Below are 25,014 nucleotides of genomic sequence, written 5' to 3' on the forward strand. Positions count from 1 at the left end.
GGCTTCAGGGGAGCGATGACCTTTTCCTTTTCAGAGCAGCCTGTAGCCACTCTGAACCCCAGAGGCCGCTGGGCCTCAAGGCTTGGAGGGAAAGGGGAGGAGAGGTGTCCTTCCTTGAGAGTTGTTGGCCGCACAACTCTTCAGAACTTAAGATCTCCCTGGGCTCTCCACACTATAGGCCCAGGATGTATCCGCTTTAAGGCGCTCGGACCCGGAGCCCCCGAACTTAGACTAAATTGGGGGTGTGTGTGGTGGTAGTGCTCCCTGCGGGATATGATTGTCACGAGTGCGGGCCAATAAGCTTCAGTAAGGTCGCACCACGCTTGAGGGACCGTTTTTCCAATTCAGTTTTGTTCCTTTTTTTTTTTTTTTTTGAGGGGGAGGGACTGGAGAGAGGACAGGGGGAGGGAGGGTGGGGGAGAACGAGGGGCGCGTGGTTTTCCCATCTCATCCCCGGAGGAGGGGCTGGAGCATCCCGGGCAGCCAATCAGGGACAGGCTGGGGGGGGCGCTTTGAAGAAGTTTGGGGAAAAAAGTTTGGAAAAGTTTCTATAATAACGAGGGGGCGTCCGGAGGGAGGAGGCAGCGGCGGAGGAGGGGGCGTCTCAGAGGAGGGGAGGGAGGGAGCCACGGGTGAAGATACGGCAGCCTCCTGAGCTCCCCCCCTCCCACCCAGACCGGGACCTGGGGGCTCTGGCCGGCTCCATGGGGGCCGCAAGCTGCGAGGATGAGGAGCTGGAATTTAAGCTGGTGTTCGGGGAGGAAAAGGAGACCCCCCCGCTGGGCGCGGGGGGGTCGGGGGAAGGTTAGTGCGGGGCTGGGAAGGGGTCTTGGAGTCAGTGAAGGAAAGGGCCCGGGGATCCCGAGTCTGGGGATTTTAGGGCAGCGAGCCTGGGGTGGAGGATGAGGGGCTCAGAGGTGGAGGGGAGTCGCAGGGCACCGGGGTCTGCGGAGGTGAGGCTGGGGGCCGGGCACCACTTTCTCCTTTTTAGGTTGTGACTGGGGTGGGGGTGGGGGTGCCGTTGGCTGCGCGCCGCCTCTCGGCTGGGCCGTCTGTCACTGGGATGGGGGGCGGGCGGGAAGAGCGGCCCCGAGAGCCCCCGGCGCCGCCAGGGGAGGGGGGGTCTCTGGACCGTGCGGCTGGCGGACCGGACCCTGGGCCCGCGGACCCGACGCCGGGGGCTGGGGGAGCTCTCGGGCCCCGCCAGGGCGCCCCTCCCCCTCCTCCGCCGGCCGCAATGAGAGGCAGATGGCGGGGACTGAGCCGGGGGCGGCGGCGGCCGCTCTCACGGAATCCGCGCTGCCCGCGCCCCCCTCCCCGGGGCCGGGCTCGGGCCCGGCACGCAGCATCCCCTCCGCTGCACCCCCGTCCCCAGATGGGGGGAGCGAGGGAGGAGCCACCTCCCCTTGTCCCCACAGCCCCGGCGCCCCCCCCTTGGCCACCGTTGCGATGGCAACTGGGGCTCCTGCCAGCACCGTTTGGGGGTTTGGGAACCGCTGCTAATTGGGTTCATGTGTGAGTCGCCCCCAGCCCAGCCCAGCGCCTCCCTAAACACGCCTCCAGGCCCAGCTCCAGCCCCTCTCCAGTCGCCTCCCTCACCTTAAGACCCGCCCCGTCTGGTACCCCAGGACCCAGGGCCAGGGGCTCAGGAGTGTCAGGTTCTCCGAGTGGGAAAAGGCCTGGGACGTCTGGATCTGTGTACTCCACCTTCTGAGGTCCAACTTTGCTTTTGTCTTTGGGGCTCTGAAGGGCACCTCAGGGACCCCCCCTACCTTATGCTGAGGAGGGGGTGGCATACAGCACTCGGAGGGCTGGCCACTCAAGGGACCCAGACATCTTACCTGCTTCTCTTTGTCCCCATCTCCTGTGGCATCCCTCTCTCTGTCCCCCTCCCTTCCCATTTTGACAGAACTGGACTCAGAGGACGCCCCGCCATGCTGCCGTCTGGCCCTGGGGGAGCCCCCTCCCTATGGCGCTGCCCCTATTGGCATTCCCCGGCCTCCACCCCCTCGGCCTGGCATGCATTCGCCACCACCCCGCCCGGCCCCCTCACCTGGCACTTGGGAGAGCCAGCCCGCCCGGTCAGTGAGGCTGGGGGGCCCGGGAGGGGGTTCCGGGGGGGCTGGGGGAGGCCGTGTTCTTGAATGCCCCAGCATCCGCATCACCTCCATCTCTCCCCCGCCTGACCCGCCGGCTGCGCTGGAGGACAACCCCGATACCTGGGGGGACGGCTCCCCCAGGGATTACCCGCCGCCAGAAGGCTTTGGGGGCTACCGAGAGACAGGCGGCCAGGGCGGGGGCCCCTTCTTCAGCCCCAGCCCCGGCAGCAGCAGCCTGTCCTCGTGGAGCTTCTTCTCGGATGCTTCAGACGAGGCAGCCCTGTACGCAGCCTGTGACGAGGTGGAGTCCGAGCTGAATGAGGCAGCCTCGCGCTTTGGCCTGGGATCCCCCTTGCCCTCGCCCCGGGCCTCCCCTAGGCCGTGGACCCCCGACGATCCCTGGAACCTGTATGGTCCGAGCCCCGGAGGAGGCCGGGGGCCGGAGGATAGCTGGCTACTCCTCAGCGCTCCTGGGCCCACCCCAGCCTCCCCACGGCCCGCCTCTCCATGTGGCAAGCGGCGTTATTCCAGCTCGGGAACCCCGTCTTCGGCCTCCCCAGCTCTGTCCCGCCGTGGCAGCCTAGGGGAGGAGGGGCCCGAGCCACCGCCACCACCCCCATTGCCTCTGGCCCGGGACCCTGGCTCCCCCGGCCCTTTCGACTACGTGGGAGCCCCACCGGCAGAGAGCATCCCGCAGAAGACCCGGCGGACTTCCAGCGAGCAGGCCGTGGCCCTGCCTCGGTCTGAGGAGCCTGCCCCGTGCAATGGGAAGCTGCAGGCAGGAGCTGAGGAGACTGCGGCGCCCCCCGGGGGGCCTCGGAAGGAGGTGGCCGGCATGGACTACCTGGCAGTGCCTTCCCCACTGGCTTGGTCCAAGGCCCGGATTGGGGGACACAGCCCCATCTTCAGGTGAGGAGTGTGCCTAGCCGCACCTGTGTCTCCAGCCATCCCACTGAGGGAGCAGGAAGGTCAAGGGATGGGTTTGAAGAAAGGTCCTGGTTCTCTGCCCTTGGCATTTCAAGAGAGAATCTGCGACCAGCTTGATGGCTGCCATCTACCCAGTTTTGGGGAGAATTATCAAACCAAACCAAACCCAAACCCCACCCCCTCCAGACATAATTTGCAAAAGGACAGTCACTCCCTGTGGACGAATAAGGAAAAACCTCCCTACCCCCCAGGAGAACCACTTAGGTGAAGAAGGAGTGCCTCTAGGGTGTTCCCCACCCCCAGCTCTGTGCTGGCGCTGGCTGGGCATGAGCCTGGCTGGATTTCAGCCCTGCACTGGGTAGCAGGAAGTCTCTCTTCCCTCACTTAATTTCTAGGGCCCTGACTCATTGATTAAAAGTGTAGCTGCTAATTTGAATAAAATAGCTTGCAAGTCCAAGAATTCATATTAAAACAAGCAGGGCTTATAGTTCTTCCACCACTTTCACTCTCAAGGAACCCTGCCCATTTCAATAATCCTAAATCTGGGGATGACAGATTGAGCTGGCTCCACTGGGGAAAGAAACCTTAATGCCTGTTCCCCTGGGTTCCTGTAGGGCAGGGTTGTATGGGGCTGTGGTGGGCACCATAGGATGACTTAGCAGCATCCCTGGCCTCTATCCACTAGATGCTAGTGGCATCCTCTCCCCTAGTTGGGACTCCCCAAATTGTCTCCAGACATTGCCAGCCACCACCTGGAGGATGTCTTCGAGCTCAATACAGGAAAATTGCCCATCTGTAACCCCCAGCTTTCTGGACCTGACCTGTCCGGCCCCAACTAGAGGAAAAGGTGCTGGAAACAGTCCTGGCTTCTGTCAGGCACTGGCTTGCTTGGCCTGCTATATTCTACTCCCCTGGGGCCTCAGTTTCCTTATTTGAAAAACAAAGGGGTGAACCTCTGAGGACTTTTCTGGTCTGAAGTGGTATTCCTTTACTTGACTCTTCCCATCCAGGTCTGGGGATTAGGATTAGGTCTAGGTTCACCTCTGTATCCAGGTGAATGAACCCTTGCCACCCCAAACCCTGTGCTCAGAGCTGGAAAGAAGGGAGTCTCAGGCCTGGGGCCATTTTCCACACCCCCATCTCAAGGGGTTCTGAGAGGGGTGTCTCCTATTTCCCCTTGCTTCTGGGCTTTTGGACTGTTTTATTTCTGCTGTGATTTCCTTTCTCCCATACCCACACCCCCTCCTCCCTCACATCCCAGGGAGCTGGGCCTAGTGCTTCTCTGACTGGCTTCTGAGGCTGCAGATGATCAGTGCTCTTCTCTCCTCTCCAGGACCTCTGCCCTACCCCCGCTGGACTGGCCTCTGCCCAGCCAGTATGAGCAGCTGGAGCTGAGGATCGAGGTGCAGCCTAGAGCCCACCACCGGGCCCACTATGAGACTGAGGGCAGCCGAGGGGCTGTCAAAGCCGCCCCTGGTGGTCACCCTGTAGTCAAGGTAAGGGGCAGAGGGCAGGCCTGATAGCCTTTCTCTTCTCCAGTCCCAGATCCCTGCAGATGGGCTCCAGCTGTGCCGACCCATGGCACTGCCCTTTCCCACACTCCCTCTCAGCATTGACCCTGCAGGCAGCCTGGGGGAGGGGCTGGAGTTAGGGGAGGAAGGGTGCACTTCAAGGACCCGGATATACTTTCTATTTCTCTGTCCCTCCACCCTGCCCCCCTCCATTCTTCCCATGGGACACCAGCCTCATGTCTACTCTGGAAAATGGTGGTGTGCCAGATGTGGGGGAGGGGTTAGGCTGAGGCCAAAGTTCACTGGGAGTTAGGTTGTCTGTTGAGTTGGGCCAGTCTCTCTTGGAAGATTTTCCCCTTTGCCCAGCCCAGTTTGGGCCTTATTCCAAGAATAGCACTGTGAACTCCAGGCCACGTTTTCTCCACAGCTGGTGCCCAATTCCCCCTGGGAATCCCTTCCAGGATATCCTTTATCTTTCACCATCCTCATCCCCTGGTGGACTGAAAACCCAGGGATGGATGAAGGATGAGACAGTGGGGATTTCAACTGGGTGGCCTCTCTCTCCCTCTGCCAGCTCCTAGGCTACAGTGAGAAGCCCCTGACTCTACAGATGTTCATTGGCACTGCAGATGAAAGGAACCTGCGGCCTCATGCCTTCTATCAGGTGCACCGTATCACGGGCAAGATGGTGGCCACGGCTAGCTATGAGGCTGTCGTCAGTGGTACCAAAGTGTTGGAGATGACCCTGCTTCCTGAGAACAACATGGCAGCCAAGTAGGTCCCCATTTCACTTCCCCTCAGGCTTCAGGCTTTAGGACCAACTTTTCCATGAGGTCTAAGCTAGGCCCATTCTTCCTCTTCCCAGAAGAGCTAGACATCACCCCTAGGAGCAGGTTTCAGGCTTCTCACGATCTAGAAGAGGACTTTGGGGGTTAGGGAGCACCTTGGAGAGACCACCTTTGATTAGAAAATCACCCCCCACCCTCAAGGCTCCCAGACGAAGTCATTCAAGGCTTTGGATGAAGGGTGGGGGCTTCCCTCTTATGGGAGCATCACTATTCTGGCTTCAGCTGGGAGGGCTTGCCTTCCATTCTCTGCCTTCAGCATTGACTGTGCTGGAATCCTGAAGCTCCGGAACTCAGACATCGAGCTGCGGAAGGGGGAGACAGACATTGGGCGCAAGAACACACGAGTGCGGCTCGTGTTCCGGGTGCACGTGCCCCAGGGCAGTGGGAAGGTCGCCTCGGTGCAGACAGCATCAGTGCCCATTGAGTGCTGTGAGCAAAGAGGCGCTGCGCCGGCTCTGTGTCTCCTGCCGCTCCCTCTCTGTGTGTCTGTGTGACTTCCCATCTCCTCTGCGTCGTGTCCTGTGTCCTGTCTGTCCTAGGTAGCCCTGAAAGGGACTCAGCACTTATTTCTCTTATGGAGGGGGTGGGGGCAATGTTCTAATTTATCCCTGCTGCAGACTCTGTCTCTGGGCTGGACTAGAGTGGCCCTGGCCTCCATCTGTCCCTGGGTGGCTCTGTGTCCCTGTCTGGGTAACTCTGGCCTTTGGTGACCTTGTTCATCTCTCTCTCTCTGCCCAGGCTCCTTACCTGGTCTGTGTGACCCCAGGGATACTGTTGATTTACTTGTGTGTCTACTGCTGAGGAGGACTCCTCCAGGGTCCTGCGGCAGTTATTCCAAGGAGGGTGGGGGCAGAGGGTCCTGTCCTCTTGTACTCAGCCCAGCCAGCTTCTTTCCTGCCCTGCTCTGCAGCCCAGCGCTCAGCCCAGGAGCTGCCCCAGGTAGAGGCGTACAGCCCCAGTGCCTGTTCCGTGAGAGGAGGAGAGGAACTAGTACTCACTGGCTCCAACTTCCTGCCAGACTCCAAGGTGGTGTTCATCGAGAGGGGCCCTGGTGAGCACCCACGGGGGCGGGGGGCAGGCAGGAAGAGTTTGGACCGCGCAGCTGAAAGATCTCTGGCGCTGTCCCTAAGCTAGCAAGTGGAGCCTCTGTTTCCTCATCTGTAAAAGGGAACAGAGAGACTGCCCTTCCCATTGTCCTGTCTGCTTCCCATGGGGAGGTGGTTGTGACAGCAATCTCAAAGGCTCTAGAGACGGGGGGAGGTCCCTGGCTGGCTCAGTCAGTGGAGCATGCGACTCCTGGTCTCGGGGTGGTGAGTTCCTGAAACCCTCCTGAGTTATGGGCCTGGTAGCAGTTATGGGCCTGTGATTACAAAGCCTGTGAGGGGCCTCAGGGCAGCTGCAGGGCTGGAGAAGGGGAGACTGAGGGGTCTGGGTAAAACCACCACCTCCCCTAACCCTGCCCATCAAGAGCCCCAGCCCCTACACTCAAATTTAGCACCCTGAGACCATGTCAAAGCAGGTTCAGAGGTTCTAGATCTTGAGATTGGGATCTCGTGGTCTTCCTTCAAGCTAGGACCATTTCCTACCCTTGAACTTCGTCCCAGCACTGTCATGGGAGGGAATGTTTGGAGCTGGTTGGGGGAGGGGGTTCAAGAGTTGCCTCCATTATGAATTCTCTCTGGTTCCTGGGCTGGCCCTGCCATTTCTCTTGGTTTCAGTTTGCTGCCTCTTCTATCCAATTGAATAAACACTCAGTGGGCTCCTCGTGAGCCAGGCCCCGTAGGGGACTTCTGAGTCTGGCCTTGGCTCTAGCAGGAGGGGAAATGGCAGGGAGCACGGGGCAGGGGCCCTGGAGCTGGGCTGGAGCTCTCTGTTCCTCCTGCACAGATGGGAAGCTGCAATGGGAGGAGGAGGCCACAGTGAACCGGTTGCAGAGCAACGAGGTACCAGGGTCACTAGGGCACCCACCCCTGGGGGGTGGCAGGAGAAGGCAGGAAATTCACAGCTCTCTCTCTTGCCCATGGGAATGGAGTCCAGAAGCTACCTTTTCTTTTCTGGAGGAGGCGGCCTGGCTACCGTAGAAGCAGGTTCATCTCGAGGGAATGAACTTTGCTGTTAAGCAAATGAAAAAAGCCAGGAGGCGGAGCTTGGGTCCTTGGGAGGGCTGGGCTGAGCCTGGGTCCCTGAAGGCTCCCTGCCTCATCCTGTGCCCTTCCCCAGGTGACGCTGACCCTGACTGTCCCCGAGTACAGCAACAAGCGGGTGTCCCGGCCAGTCCAGGTCTACTTTTATGTCTCCAATGGGCGGAGGAAGCGCAGTCCTACCCAGAGTTTCAAGTTCCTGCCTGGTACGCTCTAGGACAGCCCACAGTGGCGGGGTGGGGATATGGAGAGCTGAGGCAGGGGCAGAGGGATGCAGGGCCCTCATGGTGAGGGGCCAAGCTATGGCTGAAGCCTGGGGATGGAGAGGAGGTTGGAAGCTGTGCAGTAGGGAGACAGCAAGCCCTCTCACCAGTGTGTCCTCCTGCTTTCCCTCCTACCTAGTGATCTTCAAGGAGGAGCCTTTACCCGACTTGTCTCTCCGCGGCTTCCCTTCAGCACCTGGCCCTCCCTTTGGCACTGACATGGACTTCTCACCATCCAGGCCCCCTTACCCCTCCTATCCCCATGAAGACCCTGCTTATGAAACTCCTTACCTGTCAGAAGGCTTCAGCTATGGCACACCCCCTCTGTACCCCCAGACGGGGCCCCCGCCATCCTACAGACCTGGCCTGCGGATGTTTCCTGAGACTGGGGGTGCCAGCGGTTGTGCCCGCCCATCTCCAGTCTCCTTCCTTCCCCGGCCCTTCCCTAGTGACCCCTACGGAGGACGGGGCTCCCCATTTCCCTTGGGGCTGCCATTCCCTCCTCCAACCCCCTTTCGGCCTCCACTGCCTTCATCCCCACCGCTGGAAGTCCCCTTCCCTCCCCAGAGTGGTGTTCACCCCCCACCTGCTGAGGGATACGATGAGGTAGGGCCAAGCTATGGCCCTGGGGAGGGGGCTCCGGAGCAGGAGAAATCCAGGGGTGGCTTCGGCAGCGGCTTCCGAGACAGTGTCCCTATCCAGGGTATCACGCTGGAGGAAGGTGGGTGTGCGACTGGGGGCTGTGAGTGTGAGTGTGTGTGTACAAGAGTTTGCTCTGCATGTTTGCTGAGGGCTGGAGTTGGGCTTCCCAGAGATGGGGCGTCCTTGGTCCCTCAGGGCCAGTCGGAGGGTCTCAGGAGGCAAGCGCTTGGTGCATGTGGCCGCCTGAATCCAGTTAAGCTTAGCTCCGAAGCGTGCATGGAGTACCTGCCCCCGCCCTTCTGCCTCTGCTCGCTGCCCCAGATCACAAAATCTCAGGGCTGGAAGAACTTTCAAGATCATTCAGCCTAGCTCCCTCAATTTGCGGATTCAGACGCCGTATTTCAGAGAGGGGCAGGGGCTTGCAGAGGTCCCAGTTGAGCATATTTCCCCTTGCCTCAGCTTTCCCCTCCACGTGGTGACTGTGGTCAGGGTTGGTGGTGAGGAGCCTTGGTATTTTGTGTCTCCTTCCTCCCACTGGCTCCCCCCGCCCGCAGCGCTGCTGACAGTCACTGCCCTAACGTTGCAGGCCGAGCCGGCAGGAAAGGGCTGGGATAGGGGCCTGGGAGCCCACATGGATGGAATTGAGCGAGATTGGATTGGGACCAGGTATCAAGACATATTGGGGAAACTGAGGCCCAGTGGAAGAGAAGCCAGTAGAGGAGGAGCCTAGAGGCATCCTAGACTGAGGCCTGCCTGGAATGGATTGGGGGTCTCTGGAGGAGGGGACCAGTCCCTAGCCCAATCTTTCAACTGCCCCTCCTTTACAGTGAGTGAGATCATTGGCCGAGACCTGAGTGGCTTCCCTGCACCTCCTGGAGAAGAGCCTCCTGCTTGAAGCATCGCCTGGCAACCCCAGCTCCCCCCAGCCTTGCCCACTTTCCCTTCCTCCTGGGGTGCTGGTTCCAGAAGCTTGGGGCCGATCTAGCTCCTCTTTCTCCAGCTTTTGCCTCCTCTCCCCTGCCCCTAGCTGAGGTGTGGCCCTTGGGCCTGGTGCTGCCTTGGAGGGCTAGGATGGGAGTGGGGTCCGAGGCCGGGAGTGAGGACAGACGGGAGTGAAGGCTGTGTCTAGTTGTGTACAGGCCATGGTGCTGGGAGGCTGGGGACAGCTTGATGGATAATAAACTGCTCACTGACTAGTGCTTCAGGCTCCAGAAGTCTTTGGAGAGAGAGATGGGGCAGCTTACTCGAGCCCTGGTCCAAGGAGGCCTAGGGGTTGTATCCCAAAGAGTTTCTCAGTGGACGGGTGCCGGGGAAGGTTTGGAGGGGCTCCAGATCCTCCCCAGCTGGGGTGAGGTTGGGGGCCAGGGCTGGAGGAGGCCTGTCCTCCACGGGAATTCAGATTGTTTAGGAGCTTTGGGATGGGGCCCAGGGATTTACGCGTTTCAAGTTCCTTTCTCTTGCCTCTGCTCAGATCATTCTGATTCATAGTCAAGGTCCCGAAACACCAGTCTAGTCCCTTTCCCCCATTTATAAAGGAGGAATCCCAGGCTCAGAGAGGGAAAAGGAGCTTGTCCAAGGTTACACAGCTAATCAACTAGCAGGTTGAACAACCACACTTCTGGGCTCCTGCCCCCAGCCCCCTTCAGATATCCTGACCCCTGGGGCTCAGGCCCCAGCGAGGCTTATCTCCCTGGAATACGGTTGGGGGTGAGGGAGGGCTGGCATGGATCCATCTACACTGGATTCTCCCACCTCCGGGGACTGTGAAGACATTCTGGAAAGATCTGTGCTTCAGAGGTAGGCTAGGAAACCAAACAGCTCCCCAGCAGCTCTACCACCACTTGCCCTGGCTCAGGGCATTGTATGACCTCCTGGCCTATCTTGCAGGGACACCCACATGTCACCACTGACAGGCCAGGGTTGGAAACCTGGTTTACCTCAGTTGACAGGCTACGGGACCAACCAGTGGGCTGGGGAGACTCAGACCTTGTCTGCCCTGGTCACTTGGAGCCTGGTACATGGTAGGCAGTGAGTACCACCAGGCTGAGTTGGTGAGGCCCGGCTGCAGGGGGGCATACTCAAAAGATAGTCAGGGAATTAGTACTTGAGAAACTAGCCTCACCTAAGGTTGGTGGGGCCTCTCTCTGCCCAGTGGGTCCAGACAGGCCTGGCAAGTACCTATTTTTTCAGGGGCAGGTGTGACGGAAGCTGGATTGGAGGGTTGGAAACCCAGGGTGATACCTTCTCCCCGCCCCCTTCCATCTGGGTTGCTGCTCTGAAATGAATTTCCTTTGTCTTCCTGAATACACATTTTTATGAACCAAACTGACATCAAATGATCAGCTCACTGGGCTTTGGCTTCTTTTTTAAAGATAACCCTCAGGGCGCCTGGCTGGCTCAGTCAGTCTCTTAAAAAAAAAAAAAAAAAAATCGAACAGTTCTACTCAGTAAATATAACTTTAAAAATAAAAAGATTTTATTTATTTAGAGTGTGAGCAGGGGGCGGGGCAGAGGGAGAGGGAGAGAGAGAATCTCAAGCAGACTCCCACTAAATGCAGAGCCTGACATGGGGCTCCATCTCACAACCCTGAGATCATAACCTGAGCCAAAATCAAGAGTTGGGCGCTGAGCCACTCAGGTGCCCAGTAAATCATTTTTGTACAGCTAGTATGTCAGGTCTTGGGGGGTGGGGCAGTGAATAATTTTAATATGGGGTATAAAAGGAGCAGAGATCAGGAACCTGTCATCCAGCTGTGGGGTTAGAGGGAACTAACTTAAAGATGACAGAATTAGGGCCCGGGCAGGTTAGGCAGAGCTACCAGAACAGGCCAAATCCTGGAGGAGAGAGGCAAACAAAGAAGGCTAACAGGTCGAGGGCTTGGCATTCTTGGAGGAGCCCGAGAAGTTCTGTTTGGTGGAAGTGGGGTGCAGGCTAAGTTCTGGAAATGGGGGACTGTGAAGGATTGGAGAAGTAAGCAGGGGCTGGATTCTGAGGGGCCTTGTAGCCACGCCAGGGAATTTAGAGTTGCCCAAGGATAGTGGGAGCTTCCCTTCTAGATGGCAGGCCTTAAGCTGGGAGTGATCCAATAGATCTGCCATGAAAGTCTTCCTGGGGTGGAGCTGACATCTGCCTCCCTGTGACTTGCTCTGCCAAGGCCTGTTCTGCCCTCTGGGCCCACACTTTATAGGCTTAACCTCTCTTCCTATTGGAATCCTGCCTTGGGTCAGCCTCCCAGGGTCATTGCCTCTTCCCAGGATCCCTACAGACATCTAGGTCCCTGAGGCTGGAGTTGAGAGAGAGAGGGAGAGAGGAGAAGGCCAGATCTTCAGCTGGTGCCAGAAAAGACTTTCTTGGCCCGGGTTTCTCAAAGTGTGGTCTGCGGATTTCTTGCATTTGAATCACTGGGGACAGTTTTTTGGTTTTGTTTCTTGTTGTTGTTTTTTAAAGATTTTATTTTATTTATTATTTTTTTAAGATTTTATTTTTATTTATTTGAGAGAGAGAGCATGAGTGAGAGAGCACAACAAGGGGAGCAGCAGAGAGAGAGGAAGAAGCAGACTCCCCACTGAGCAGGGAGTCCAACACAGGGCTCGATCCTAGGACCCTGAGATTATGACCCAAGCCCAAGGCAGCCACTTAACTGATGCCACCCAGGAGCCCCTGAAGATTTTATTTTTAAGTAATCTCTACACCCAACGTGGGGCTCAAACCCACATCCCTGAGATCAAGAGTTGCAAGCTCTGACTGAGCCAGCCAGGTGCCCCTGTTTTAGTTTTTAATGTAGATTCCTAGGCAACCCTTGACCTACTCAATTATAGACTATGGGGGCAGGACCCAGGTATCTGCATTTTAAAAAAACATTTTATTTATATATTTATTTGAGAGAGAGAGGAGCAGAGGGACAGGGACAAGCAGACTCCACGCTGAGCGCAGAGCCTGACTCTGGGCTGATTCCATGACCTGAGCTGAAATCAAGAGTCGGATGCTTAAGGGACTGCATCACCCAGGTACCCTGGTATCTGCATTTGAAAGAGTGCCCTAGGTAATTATTCAACACAAGAATGCTTGAGAACTAGAGTCATTTGTGTGCTACTTCCCACTCCAGACTCTAAAATAGCTCCCTGCCCCCTTCTCACAGATCTTGCCTGGGCTGTCCTGGGTGAGGCTCACCTGGAACAGTGTTCTTAGGAGAGGGGAAGGGCACTCACATTCTTGACATTGCGACCCATCTCTCCCCTCACCTGGCTCTGTCTTGCTGCTTAGATAATCTCAGTTGCTTGAAGAAGGTTGCAGAAAAAAATGGCACTTCCTGGAAATTCCAGATGTGGGAAGGGCAGAGGGATTTGGCTGCCTTTTGGGAGCTGGTTTTAGTGGCCTCCGTGTCTCATTCCTCACTTAGCCAACTCCCCACAAAGTCCCCCAGGGCCCCTACTGTGTGCCAAGCCCTGAGCTAGGCACGAGGGCCATGGGCATCACATTGGGGCCTTGCTGTGGAGGAACAGATAAAGCAGTCACCAGAGACCTTCATCCCTGGTGGCAGGGGTGAGGTGATTTTATGTGAGCTGTCCAAGAGGCAGAAACGGTCTGTTGCTATGGAAACACTGGGAGCTGAGCTTGAGAGGGAGGGTCAAAGAACATTTTACAAAACAGGTGATTTTGAGCTCCATCTTCAAGGAAGTGGGGGAGTTTTCTGGATAAACAAGATAAGCATGAGAGGGGTCATGCCTGAGGGTGAAAACATGAGGTCAAGACCACACTGGTGGGAAAGAATCAGACTTGGGATGCTTTAATCAGTCATGCAAAGGACTGATTTGGTCAGAGGGTCTACAGGTGTGGATATGTGTGTGTGCACATGCATGCATGATTTAAGGTTTAGAAACTGTATGGAGTGGGGCGCCTGGGTGGCTCAGTTGTTAAGCGTCTGCCTTCGGCTCGGGTCATGATCCCGGGGTCCTGGGATCAAGTCCCACTTCGGGCTCCCTGCTCCACGGGAAGCCTGCTTCTCCCTCTCCCACTCCCCTTGCTTGTGTTCCTGCTCTCGCTGTCTCTCTCTGTCAAATTAATAAATAAAATCTAAACAAACAAACAAACAAAAAATAGAAACTGTATGGAGAAATAGTGGTAGGGAGATCAGAAAGGGTTTTGCAGTAGTTTAGGCAAGAGAAGTTTGGTCTTTACTTACTGATTAGCTTAGCTAAATAGGTTCAGCTAAGGTGGGGGGTCAGGGAACAGAAAGGTTGCTGGGCTCGAGCACTAACTCAACCATCAACTCTCTGTGTGATCTCTAGCACGTCCCAGACCTAACTGGGCTCTAGCTGCCTCATCTATAAATGTTTATCGCGGTCCTACTATGCAGCATCCTCTGGGATAGCTACTGGGGATAGAACTGTAAGTGAGACGAACATGGTTCCTTCTCTCACGGAACTCAAAGTTTATAATAGGCAGTTACAGAACAATGTGTAATGGTGGGGAAGTACTTCGGGATCTTTCAGAAAGCTCACTGAACCTATCCTTTCCCATTGTTTGTGTATCTCTTATAGTAACGGTAGATGACTATGTTTTGAGAGAATCTATTGAATCCGTCCCTTTTGGGGTGGGGGAGGGGGTGTGGACAAGACATTCCCTGAAAGGAATGGATATTCACGATGTCAGTTGTCCTGGATGAAGAGTATCCAGGGTCAGGAAATGTGGATTTATCACTCAGACCTTGCGTAACGTTAGAAGGAGCATCGCTCTATGTTTTTCTCTCTTAGGCCTGAACCCTGAGGGATCTAGTTAGACCTGAGTGCATCCAAGTGGCCTCTACCACAGTGGGGCAGGATCCTGGCCGGGCAGTAAGTCAGGGAGCCAAGGTTGGGCAAGGTGGCTGTTCCGTAAGTAGGTAGCACGACATTTTATGTTCCTCTGAGTAATTCTTTTTAGCTCTTTTTTTTTGAAGATTATTTTTCTTCCTTTCTTTCTCTCTCTCTCTCTCTTTTTTTTTTTTAGAGAGAGAGTGAGGGCTGGTGTAGAGGATGCATGGGTGTGAGTGGGGGTGGGGTGGGGGTGGGGTGGGGGGCAGATGGGGCAGGAGGGGGAGGGGCAGAGGGAGAGGGAGAGTGAGAATCCCAGCAGGCTCCATGCCCAGCGTGGGTTGCAGGGCTCTATCTCACGACTCTGAGATCATGACCTGAGCCAGATGCCTAACCGACTGAGCCACCCAGACACCCCTCTTTCTTTTCTTTCTTTCTTTCTTTTAAATATTTATTTATTTATTTAAGTAAACTCTACACCCAACATGGGGCTCGAACTCACAGCCCCGAGATCAAAAGTCACATCCTCTTCCTACTGAGCCAGCCAGGTGTCCTTCCTTTTAGCTTTCTTTAATGTTTGTAATGCTGTAACACAGCACCACGAACTAGGGGGCTTAAAACAATAGAAATTTATTCTCTCATAATTCAAGAGGCCAGAAGTCTGAAATCAAGTTGTTGGCAGAGTTCGTTCTTCTGGAGTCTCTGAGGGCGAATCTGTTCTAGTCCTTTCTCCTAGCTTCTCATGGTTGTTGGCAGTCTTTGGTATTCCTTGGCTTGTAGAAACATCATTCCAATCTCTGCCTCTGTCATTACATGTAATTCTTCCCTGTGTCTACTCTGTGTTTAAATTTCTCTTATAAAGACACTCAGTTACCTAATCCAGTATGACTGTATCTTAACTTGAATACATCTGCAAAGACCCTATTTCCAAATAAGGTAACATTCAAAAGTACCAGAGGTTAGGACTGGAACATATCTCTTTTGACGACCAATTCAATCTAGCACACTGAATTTCATGTAAAGTTTTGTCAGTCTTTCTGATCTCAGTTGTGTTATGGCAAGTTAAGCAAGGGTGTCCATGTTTGGACCCATGCAGCGTAAGGAAGAGCATTATCTTTTGATGCCAGCTTGGCGGATGTAGCCATGAGGCATGGGATTCCCAAATGAAAGGTGATTTTGAAGTAGCTACTTGAACGAGTGAAGAGTAGGAATTTTAAGGCCAACTCCCTCATTCCTCAGGAGATTCTCCTTTTCCTGCTGTTCTTGGACAATCTCCCTTTTACTTGGGATGCTGGGAGATTGTAGATTTACTTACAACTACATTTCTAAACTGGAAAGGTAACATGATGAACAAGAAGTAAACAGTTAAATGAGAATGGGCATTCTCAATGAGCATTTAGCATATTAAAAGCTCTGAAGATTCCTCCAGTAAATAAATCCCTTTAGCTGTATAATCCAATGTTACCTAAATGTACTTGGTCATGAAGCTCTTTTATTTAGGACAATACACTATTAGTTATCTGTTCCTATATTACATATTATCCCAAAACTTAGTGGCTTAAAACAACAATAAAAAATTATCTTTCACAGTTTCCAAGGTCAGAGATTTGGGAGTGGTTTGGCTGAGCAATTTTGGCTTGGAGTCTTTCCTGAGGCTGCAGTCATCTGAAGGCTTTGTTGGAATGGGAGGATGCATTTCTGAGGTGGTTCAGTTAGGCTGGAAAGTTGATGCTGGCTATTGGTGGAAGGTCTCAGTTCTTCATTTCATGGGCCTCTCTACAGGGCTGCTTGAGTGTTCTCATGACATGGCAGCTGGCTTTCCCCAGCATTAGCAATCCAAGAAGCCAAGGCGGGAACTTTATAAGCTAGCTTTGGTCCTCTCCATTATACTCTGTTAGTTACACAGACTAGCCCTGATTTACTGTGGGAACAGCAGGAAGTGAGGGTCATATGGACCATCTGGGAGGCTGGTACCACAGATATGAATCTTCATGTTTTCATTCATTCAGCAAATATTTCCTGGTGCCTGTTATATGCCAGGCACTGTTCTAGACACCAAGGACACAACTTCAAACACAACAGACACATCTCTATCCTTGTGGGGCTCACGTTCCAGTGACACCTCACTCACTCAACAGCTGCTTGAGACAATTTGGGAAATACTGCTTCACAGGGACACAGAAGAGTAAGTGAGAAGTGTGACTACAGAATGTTTAATGCCAAGACAGGGGAAACTCATAATACCATGGAAACTGGGGCTCCTGACCTAGGCTTGACATTCTGGAAGAGGCAAACGGATAGGGAAAGAAAACAGATCAGTGGAAGCCAGGGGAAATGATTAGAGAACAAGGAATGGTTGACTCTAAAGTGACAGCACACAGGAATTTTTAATGTGATGGAACTGTTCTGTATAGTATGGTGGCAAATACATGACTATACCATTATCAAAATCCATAGAACTCTACAAAGACCAAAGTTAATTGTATACAAACAAACAAACAAAATTATTCAGTCCCAGGATGTAACATAAGAATTTAACTATATTACAAATATATATGAAAAAGGTAGTGGGGGTGGGGGAAAAGCTAAAATAAGTAAATTTGGAAAGCAATGTTTTGACTGGATACTGTAAGGCTACAGACAAAAGGAACCATACATTAAAAAGAAAAAAAGAAGGAATCATTTATAAACATTATAGTCGGTAAATTTGTCACAGATTGACAATTCTGAAATGATTTAACATGTATATTAGTTTTGAACAAATAAGTAGATAAATTGTAGCTAATGGGACATAAGGTTTTTACTGTCAGAGAAAGAGGGGTTGGTTGGGGAGAAAGCCTAGAATAAACCTGTGGGGCTGGATTTGAGTTGGAGATACCAGCATGAACTCATGCTTGTTTTATATACATATTCACAAAGAATTATAGAATATATGTGATAGATCTATGTAGGTAGATATCACTCTATATAGATTCATAAGCTACAGATATCTGTATTATATATATAATATTTAGTATATATCTGTATAATATTTTATATAAAATATATATTATATTATATACCTGTGTGATATATATAATATATATTATATATACAGACATACAAATAATATAAATAGTATGTATATGCGAGCTAATATACATACATATATTTGCTAGTTTTGTCAGCTAAAAAGTCCTAAAAGAAGGGGCACCACGTTAACAATGAGCACACCTGACATCCAGATGTTGGTTTCTAAACACCATTCTTCAATAAAAAGAACCAGTGTTCCTTGGAAAAATGACTAATTCTAATGCAAGACAAACCGGGAGCAACTTGAATTTCTAGAAAGTTAGGGCTAAAAAAATAGGCAGGGGAGTGGGGGCGGATATCAAAAGGATGCAGGAGCCAACTCAAAAGATGTCCTAATAGCCAAGGCTGAAACAATTTGAGCAATGTAATAAATAACAGTGATATTAGATTATAACACAAAGAATAAAATAAATCTCTGTAAATCCATACTGACACAAATAAATGGTTGAATAAATAACTCACTGAGGGAGAAGGGACAAGTTTCCTTTAAAGAAGAATTCCAATTAATAACTGTAGAAGGAATAAGTGAAATAGAAAATCACCATTAGACCATCACATTAATAATTGCTACAGGCAAGATCCATTGATGAATGCTAAAATCAGTAGGTAAAACTTTAAGGTAGAACAGGATATTTGCAGACCTCAAAATATCTGTTCCTAAATATACTAATTACTGTGAGGGTTTTAAAATACAATCCCAAATTCTTTGATACCCCTTGCTCTACGAGGTAGAGCTTACTTAATTCCTCTTACTTTGAACGTGGTATGGACTTAGCAACTTGTTCTAACACATAGAGTACGGAAAGGGAAAAAGAGCAACTTTACAGTAGAGAAACCAAGCAAACACCACCTTAAACCAAGCAGTCAATGTTAACATCATCAGCAATAATTCATGTTGATATCAGATGTCCCTGATACAATGCATTGAGAAGCACACATCACTTCTGTGATATTCTTTCCCAAACCCCATAACCTCAGTGTGACCTAAACTGGGCAACATTCTACAAAAGATCTAACCACAAATCTTGAAAGGGGTTGAGATTTCAATTTTCTTTTTGAGGAAACACACATACATATTTATATATTGATGCCAGGAAGGGAGGGAAAAGCTGAAGCTCTAGGAGAGGGAGGGGCCGTGTAATCTAAAGCTTTGTGATTCCGTAACCTTTGGAGATGCAGCCCATGTATGTGGAACACTCAGACCCTGCCTCCATCCCGATGTGTCACAGGCCTTTCACTTGCCACGGGACAATAATTCTCAGTTTTTCCCTTTCCTCCACCTAGGCAGTTGCTGTTTGTGTCCTTGTCCAGGCTGGAGAATCTGAAGAAGAGAGACCTCCTTTCTTCCCAGTGGGACCCAGCTCAGCTTCAAGTCCTGCCCGGCTGTGCCGTGGGCAGGTGGCCTCCTCTCCCTCCAGACTGCCCCGGGGCTGAACGGTGTCCGGATTGTCACCCAGGAGCGCTGGGAGGGTGCCTGACACCAGGGGGCAGCAGTACCAAGTGGAAGGTAGGGTGGGCAGGCGGGAGGAGAAAGGTCGGAAAAACAGTGCCCTGTGCCTATGTGAACTTCACATCCGATCCTCTTGTGCGTTTTCACAGATTGGCTCCCACTTCTCAGAATCGTCAGTCGTTTGGCGCTCGGTAATCACAGATTTGCCTCATTAACTGTATTTTTAGGGAGATTTCCCTGTTTCCCCTGCCAGATTGTAAGGTCCTAAAGAGCAGAGCCAGTGTTTATATTTATAAACTCCTTGTGCCTCCTTGTGTAGTGAATAATAAAAGCTGCCATTTTGTGATGCATATTAGGGGAGTGCTTTCTGTGTTTTAACTCCAAGTTTGCTGCAATCCCAAACTAAGGCTCGGAGATGTTCACTGAGAATAGCCGTGACAGAAATAGGTAACAGGGGTGCTCACTCTGCTCCCAGCACCTCATCAAGCCCTTTACATAGCCCATCTCATTTAATCCTCTCCCAACAATCCTATTATCCTTGTTTCGTGGCTGAGGAAACGGAGGCACAGAGGGCTTAAGTAATGTCTAGAGATTGGAAGGCTAGCTCCCAACTCCAGGTCCAGTGATCTTTCCCACCATCCTGCCCCAGATTCCTTATCACATGGGTGAAATCAGATTAAAAGTAAACATCCGAAGGGACGCCTGGGTGGCTCAGTCGGTTGAGTGTCTGACTTGGGCTCAGGTCGTGATCTCAGGGTCCTGGGATCGAGCCCTGTGTTGGGCTCCCCACTCTGCAGGGAGCCTGCTTGTCTCTCTGTTCCTCCCCCTGTTTGTACTCTCTCTCTCTCCCTCTTTCAAATAAGTAAAATCTTAAAAAAAAAAAAAAAAAAGGAAACATCAAGGACTCCCTTCGAATGAGGTAGCCAGACAGCCCAGAGATTGAACTTCAGACTTTTTTTTTCCCAAGATTTTATTTATTTATTTGACAGAGAGAGACACAGTGAGAGAGGGAACACAAGCAGGGGGAGTGGGAGAGGGAGAAGCAGGCTTCCTGCCAAGCAGGGAGCCCCACACGGGGCTCGATCCCAGGACCCTGGGACCATGACCTGAGCCGAAGGCAGAGGCAGACGCTTAATGCTTAACGACTGAGCCACCCAGGCACCCCCAGACTTTTTTTTTTTAAAGGCTTTATTTATTTATTTGACAGAGAGAGTGCGTGGGAGAGCACAAGCAGGGGAGTGGCAGAGGGAAAGGGAGAAGCAGACTCCACTGAGCAGGGAGACCGAAGCAGGGCTCGATCCCAGGACCCTGAGATCATGACCTGAGGACCTGAGCTGAAGGCAGATGCCTAACTGACTGAGCCACCCAGGCGCCCCTGAACTTCAGACTTTTAAGTTTTTTGTTTTGTTTTTTTTTGACAGAGAGAGAGACACACACACAGTGAGAGAGGGAACACAAGCAGGGGGAGTGGGAGAGGGAGAAGTAGGCTTCCAGCTGAGCAGGGAGCCCGATGTGGGACTTGATCTCAGGACCCTGAGATCATGACCTGAGCCGAAGGCAGATGCCCAACTGACTGAGCCATCCAGGCGCCCCCCGACCAAAAAAATTTTTTAAATAAAAAAAAACTTATTAACTGCCTGTTGTGAGTCTGTATGAGTTATATCTTTGTGTGGCCATCCCAAGTCAGGCAAAGGCATATTTCTGAAAGCCATTTCAGCACAGGGATGGCAAGCAATAACTTAACTCTGTGTGGAAGTTACCACAAGGCACATAAATCTATCCCACTAAACTTATAATTAATGTATCTCCAACCCACCTTCCTTTTGCTGGATCCCAAAACTGCTCTTGGCTCTTCCAACGTCACCTGACCCAAGGGGAAGTGTGACAGGGAAGCCTGAAGGGAAAGACACAGCAGTCTTACACACTGGGGTTAAAATATCTTTTCCACATTTCACAAAAACATAAGATTGCATGCACACATGACAGGGGCCTCTGCTCCGGGGGGGCCCCTTCAGCCTCAGCTTCCTTAGCACACAGCACACGCGCCTCTGGTGGGTGCTGGCTGGTGCGCTGGGGCAATCAATCAGCAACTGGGTGGTTCCCCACAGCCCTCCTGCCCTTGCACTAGGCTTTACAAAGTTCACTTTTTTTTTTTAAAGATTTTATTTATTTATTTGACAGAGAGAGAGAGAGAGAGATCACAAGTAGGAAGACAGGCAGGCAGAGGGAGAAGCAGGCTCCTTGCTGAGCACGGAGCCTGATGTGGGGCTCGATCCCAGGACCCTGGGATCATGACCTGAGCTGAAGGCAGATGTTTAATCATCTGAGCCACCCAGGCATCCCCAAAGTTCACTTTTATAGGTCTTGGACCTAGTTCCATATTAGGACAGTTCTACCTCCTACTTTTTTTGAATGATTGCATCCCACTGCATGAATGGACAACCATATTTTGCCACGGCAAACAATGCTGCGAAGAATTTTTTTTTTTTTTAAGATTTTATTTATTTATTCATGAGAGACAGAGAGAGAGAGAGAGAGAGAGAGAGAAGCAGAGGGAGAAGCAGGCTCACAAGGAGCAGGGAGCCCGATGAGGGACTCGATCCCAGGACCCTGGGATCATGACCTGAGCCGAAGGCAGTCGCTTAACTGTCTGAGCCACCCAGGCGCCCGCGAAGAATTTTTTTAAGCGCGTGTGAGAATATATTTGTAAAATACATTCTTAGAGTGTGATCGCTGGGATCCAGAGTATATCCAATTAAAATTTAATTGACACTGCTAATTGCTGTCCTTGGAGGTTGTGAGGACATGCTAGCAGGGTCAGAGCATGGTCAACAGTGTGTTAGCAAGCATTGCTCATTTTTGCCACTCTGTAGATGAAAAATCTTGCCATAGTTTTGATTTGCATTTCTCTTATTGCGAATGAAAGGGAACATTTTTTCCCATATGTTTAAGAACGATTTATATCTCCTTCTTTGGGGAGTTTTTATATCCTTTGTCCATTTTTCTATTGAGTTAGTCTGTTTCTTTTTTTTTTAAGATTTTACTTATATATTTGACAGAGAGATAGAGAGAGCACACAAGTAGGCAGAGTGGCAGGCAGAGGGAGAGGGAGAAGCAGGCTCTCCGCTGAGTAGGGAGCCAGATGTGGGGCTTGATCCCAGGACCCCAGGATCATGACCTGAGCCTAAGTCACCGCTTAAGCGACTGAGCCACCCAGGCACCCCGAGTTAGTCTGTTTCTTACTGATTTGTAAAAGCTGTTTAAATATCAAGGCAATCAGCTCTTGGTCTGTGATATAATTGGCAAATCAGTTTCCTCGGCTTTTCATTTATCTTTTGACTCTGCTTATGGGGTTTATTTTCCCATGGGAAAAAAATGTTGTATTTATGTAACTGAATATATATATTTTTAAAGATTATTTATTTATTTATTTGACACAGAGACGGAGAGAGAGTACAAACAGGGGGAGCACTAGAGGGAGAGGGAGAAGCAGGCTCCCTGCTGATGCAGGTCTCAGTCCCAGGACCCTGAGATCATGACCTGTGCCGAAGGCAGACGCTTCACCGACTGAGCCACCCAGGCACCCCTGTATTTTTTTTTTAAGATTTATTTTCAGGGGGCGCCTGGGTGGCTCAGTTGTTAAGCGTCTGCCTTCAGCTCAGGTCATGATCCCAGGGTCTTGGGATCGAGTCCCGCATCGGGCTCCCTGCTAGGCCGGGAACCTGCTTCTTCAGACTTACAACCTGGGGTTCAACAGTCACATGCCCCACCGACTGAGCCAGCCAGGCGCCCCTATGTAACTGAATGTATTAAACAAGTTTTTGATGACTTCTGACCTGCTGTCTTTCTTAGAAAGACCTGCTTCCTCCAAATATAATAATAAAAAAATTCTCCCATTGTTATAGTATTTTTATGATTTCATTTTTAATATTTAAATAATAGATTTTTCAGGAATTTGTTTTGGTGTACAAGGTGAGGTGTGGATATTTTATTTTAGCTCAGAAAGCTACCCCATCATCCCAAGGTCTTTAGGGAAAATTCATCTTATCTTCACAGACTGAAAGGCTATCTTTGTCATATACTAAATTTCAGTGTGTACTTGCTCTTCTTTCTACATTGTTGGTCTGTTCCACTCAACACTTTGTCTATTCATGCACCAAGTTGCTAATAGTGGCTTGTATGTTTTGATTTCAGACTTCTAGCCTCCTGAACTGTGAGAGAATACATTTCCGTTGTTGTAAGCCACCCCCCTGGTTTGTGGTAACCTGTAATGCTGATACAGTGACAGAGCTGGGATTTGAAGGCGAGTCTGAGTGCGAGCCTGAGCCCTGTGTTCTGAGTGGGAGTGCAGGGATATTCATCCCTGTTGCTGAGAGAGTGTGTGATGGGGAGGAGCCGGGGAAATTAGTGTGTCTCCAATTTCCTTGGGCCTCGTCAGCCTATGGGTGTTACAGACAAAGGGGTATGCTGGTCATTCTGTGTCCCTCCCCATTCTCCTCTTTGCTCTCCAACACCCTGCCCAGTGTCCAGGAGGCTGACCTCAATGGCCTGCCGCCACCCTACTTCCTTGCCCTTTGGCTTCCATCCGGGTTTGGCCAATGCCAGTCACTGGCAGCAAGTTGGAAGTGCTCCCTCCACTCTGGGTCGCAGCTTGTCGGTGGCTGCGCATCTTTACCTAAGGCCACAGTTCCTGTCTTGTGGCCCTCTATAGCTCCAGCTCTGGTCCATTGGTTGGTTCCGGCAACCACTTCTTCCCCTTTCCCTTTCAGGCCTACGATGGTAACAGCTTCCCCCACACTCACCCTAGAACCGCTTACTGGTTTTCCTTCACCCTGCCCACATCCCTATAGAGATCCGTTCTGTAACCTTCCTTCAGCCATTCCTTTGGAGGGGACCATGTGCTTCCTACGGAGATCCTGACCAATACGGGGAGTAACTCCAGTTTCCTTGGCTCTTGCCTCCGCTTGCTTATTTGAAAGCGCCTTAAGTCCTGACCATTCTTTGTGCCTCTGGGAGGCTACTTCTGTTCCAACGGGAGCCCGCCAGGGCAAGCTGCTCAGGATTCTGGTAAAGTCAGGGGGAAGCCTGTCTCCCCTCTGGGTTACTCCCACACAAAGGTCCCAAGCAGGCTGTCTGGATCCCAGGGCTCCCCACCCCCACCTCCAGCAACTGGAATAAGCCTATATGTCAGGCTTACAGGGCAGGCCCCTCCTTTAATCACGAAGAACTTTCTCCGGAGGCTTCTCATTCCTTATGCAAACAGACTCCTGGCAGGGTGTGCTCCCCTGTTGCCAGACATGCCGAGACAGATCGGATTCTCCTTAGACTTGAGCGGTTGGGAAGGTAGATTTGGGCCGCAGCAAGGAAAGCCTCTATCACAATCGAACAAGTTTTAACTTATGTTGTAGGCAAGGAATCACTAAAACAGATTCACGCCGGGAGAGGTTTGATCAAAAATTAAGAGCTTTGCACATCATCATCTCAGGGCGGGTTCCTGCTCTGCCTCTAGCTGAACTATCCCCTCCCTGGAGAGGTCCCATTGGGCACTCTTCATCAGCCCAACTTGCTTTATTTCCAGTAGAATATTTATCATCCCCTGAAATCACAACTGTTTTCTTCTCTCTTCTCCCAGTCCATGAGGGCCAGGAGTTAACTTAGTCAACGCTATACTCTCAGAGCCCAGCTTATAGTAAACAATAAATATGTGTCGAATTTGTTGAATGAGTGAATGAATTTGGCCCAGTGAATGAATTTAGATGAGGAAGCCCAGAGAGGTCAAGGACTCAGCTACCTGCTTAATCGTGCACAACTCATCACTGGCGAAGTTGGGACTGGAGCCAGGCTATTTAATTAAATCAACTACATTCAGGAGGAGAGGCAGGAGGAGGGGATGGGTTAGCAGGAAGGGTGAGGAGAGCCTGATCTAGAGCCAGGCAGATGACAGTGGGAAAGAGGGGATCTCTGGGAAGCTCTGGTGACATATGGGCCAGAGGTGAGGTGGGGACAAGAGACAAGATCTAGGAAGGGAAAATTAAAATATATTGGGTATCTATTCTGTGCCAGAAAACGTGCCAGGTGTGGTACGCACCTGTGCGGTCTGATTTGCAACCTGTGCTGAAGGTATTATTATCCCCATTCTTACGAGCTGAAGAAACGGAGTCACAGGAGTTTACATAAATTACCCTCTTTTATCCATTTTATCATTTATCCTAAACTTGACCTCTTTCCATCCTCTGCACCGCCCCTTTAAACTTAGGATTTAACCTGA

General features: G+C 51.6%; 1 protein-coding gene across 10 annotated transcripts; it reads left to right on the plus strand.

The window, feature by feature from the left end:
- Nucleotides 1–537: 537 nt before the first annotated feature.
- NFATC4 (nuclear factor of activated T cells 4) lies at nt 538–24,609 on the plus strand. Of its 10 annotated transcripts, XR_010405131.1 has the most exons (11): nt 572–804; nt 1,910–3,008; nt 4,360–4,522; nt 5,112–5,311; nt 5,642–5,814; nt 6,296–6,436; nt 7,273–7,328; nt 7,606–7,732; nt 7,929–8,510; nt 9,018–9,097; nt 9,259–9,629. XR_010405131.1 is itself a non-coding variant. In XM_064570888.1 (10 exons), the coding sequence occupies exons 1-10, from the start codon at nt 705–707 to the stop codon at nt 18,619–18,621; spliced, it is 2,682 nt and encodes an 893-aa protein (XP_064426958.1). In that variant the 5' UTR covers nt 572–704; the 3' UTR covers nt 18,622–18,771. The 10 variants fall into 10 exon arrangements, 9 of the variants coding, with proteins under 9 accessions (XP_054369634.1, XP_064426956.1, XP_064426958.1 ...); XM_064570888.1 differs by lacking the exons at nt 9,018–9,097; nt 9,259–9,629 and adding an exon at nt 18,581–18,771; XM_064570889.1 differs by having other exon boundaries at nt 9,018–9,629.
- The last annotated feature ends 405 nt before the right edge of the window (nt 24,610–25,014 follow it).

This window comes from Mirounga angustirostris, unplaced genomic scaffold (assembly GCF_029215605.1).
Source record: "Mirounga angustirostris isolate CCGP_5_RB_7025 unplaced genomic scaffold, mMirAng1.0.hap1 SCAF_9, whole genome shotgun sequence".
In the NCBI taxonomy this organism is placed as follows: Eukaryota; Metazoa; Chordata; class Mammalia; order Carnivora; family Phocidae; genus Mirounga; species Mirounga angustirostris.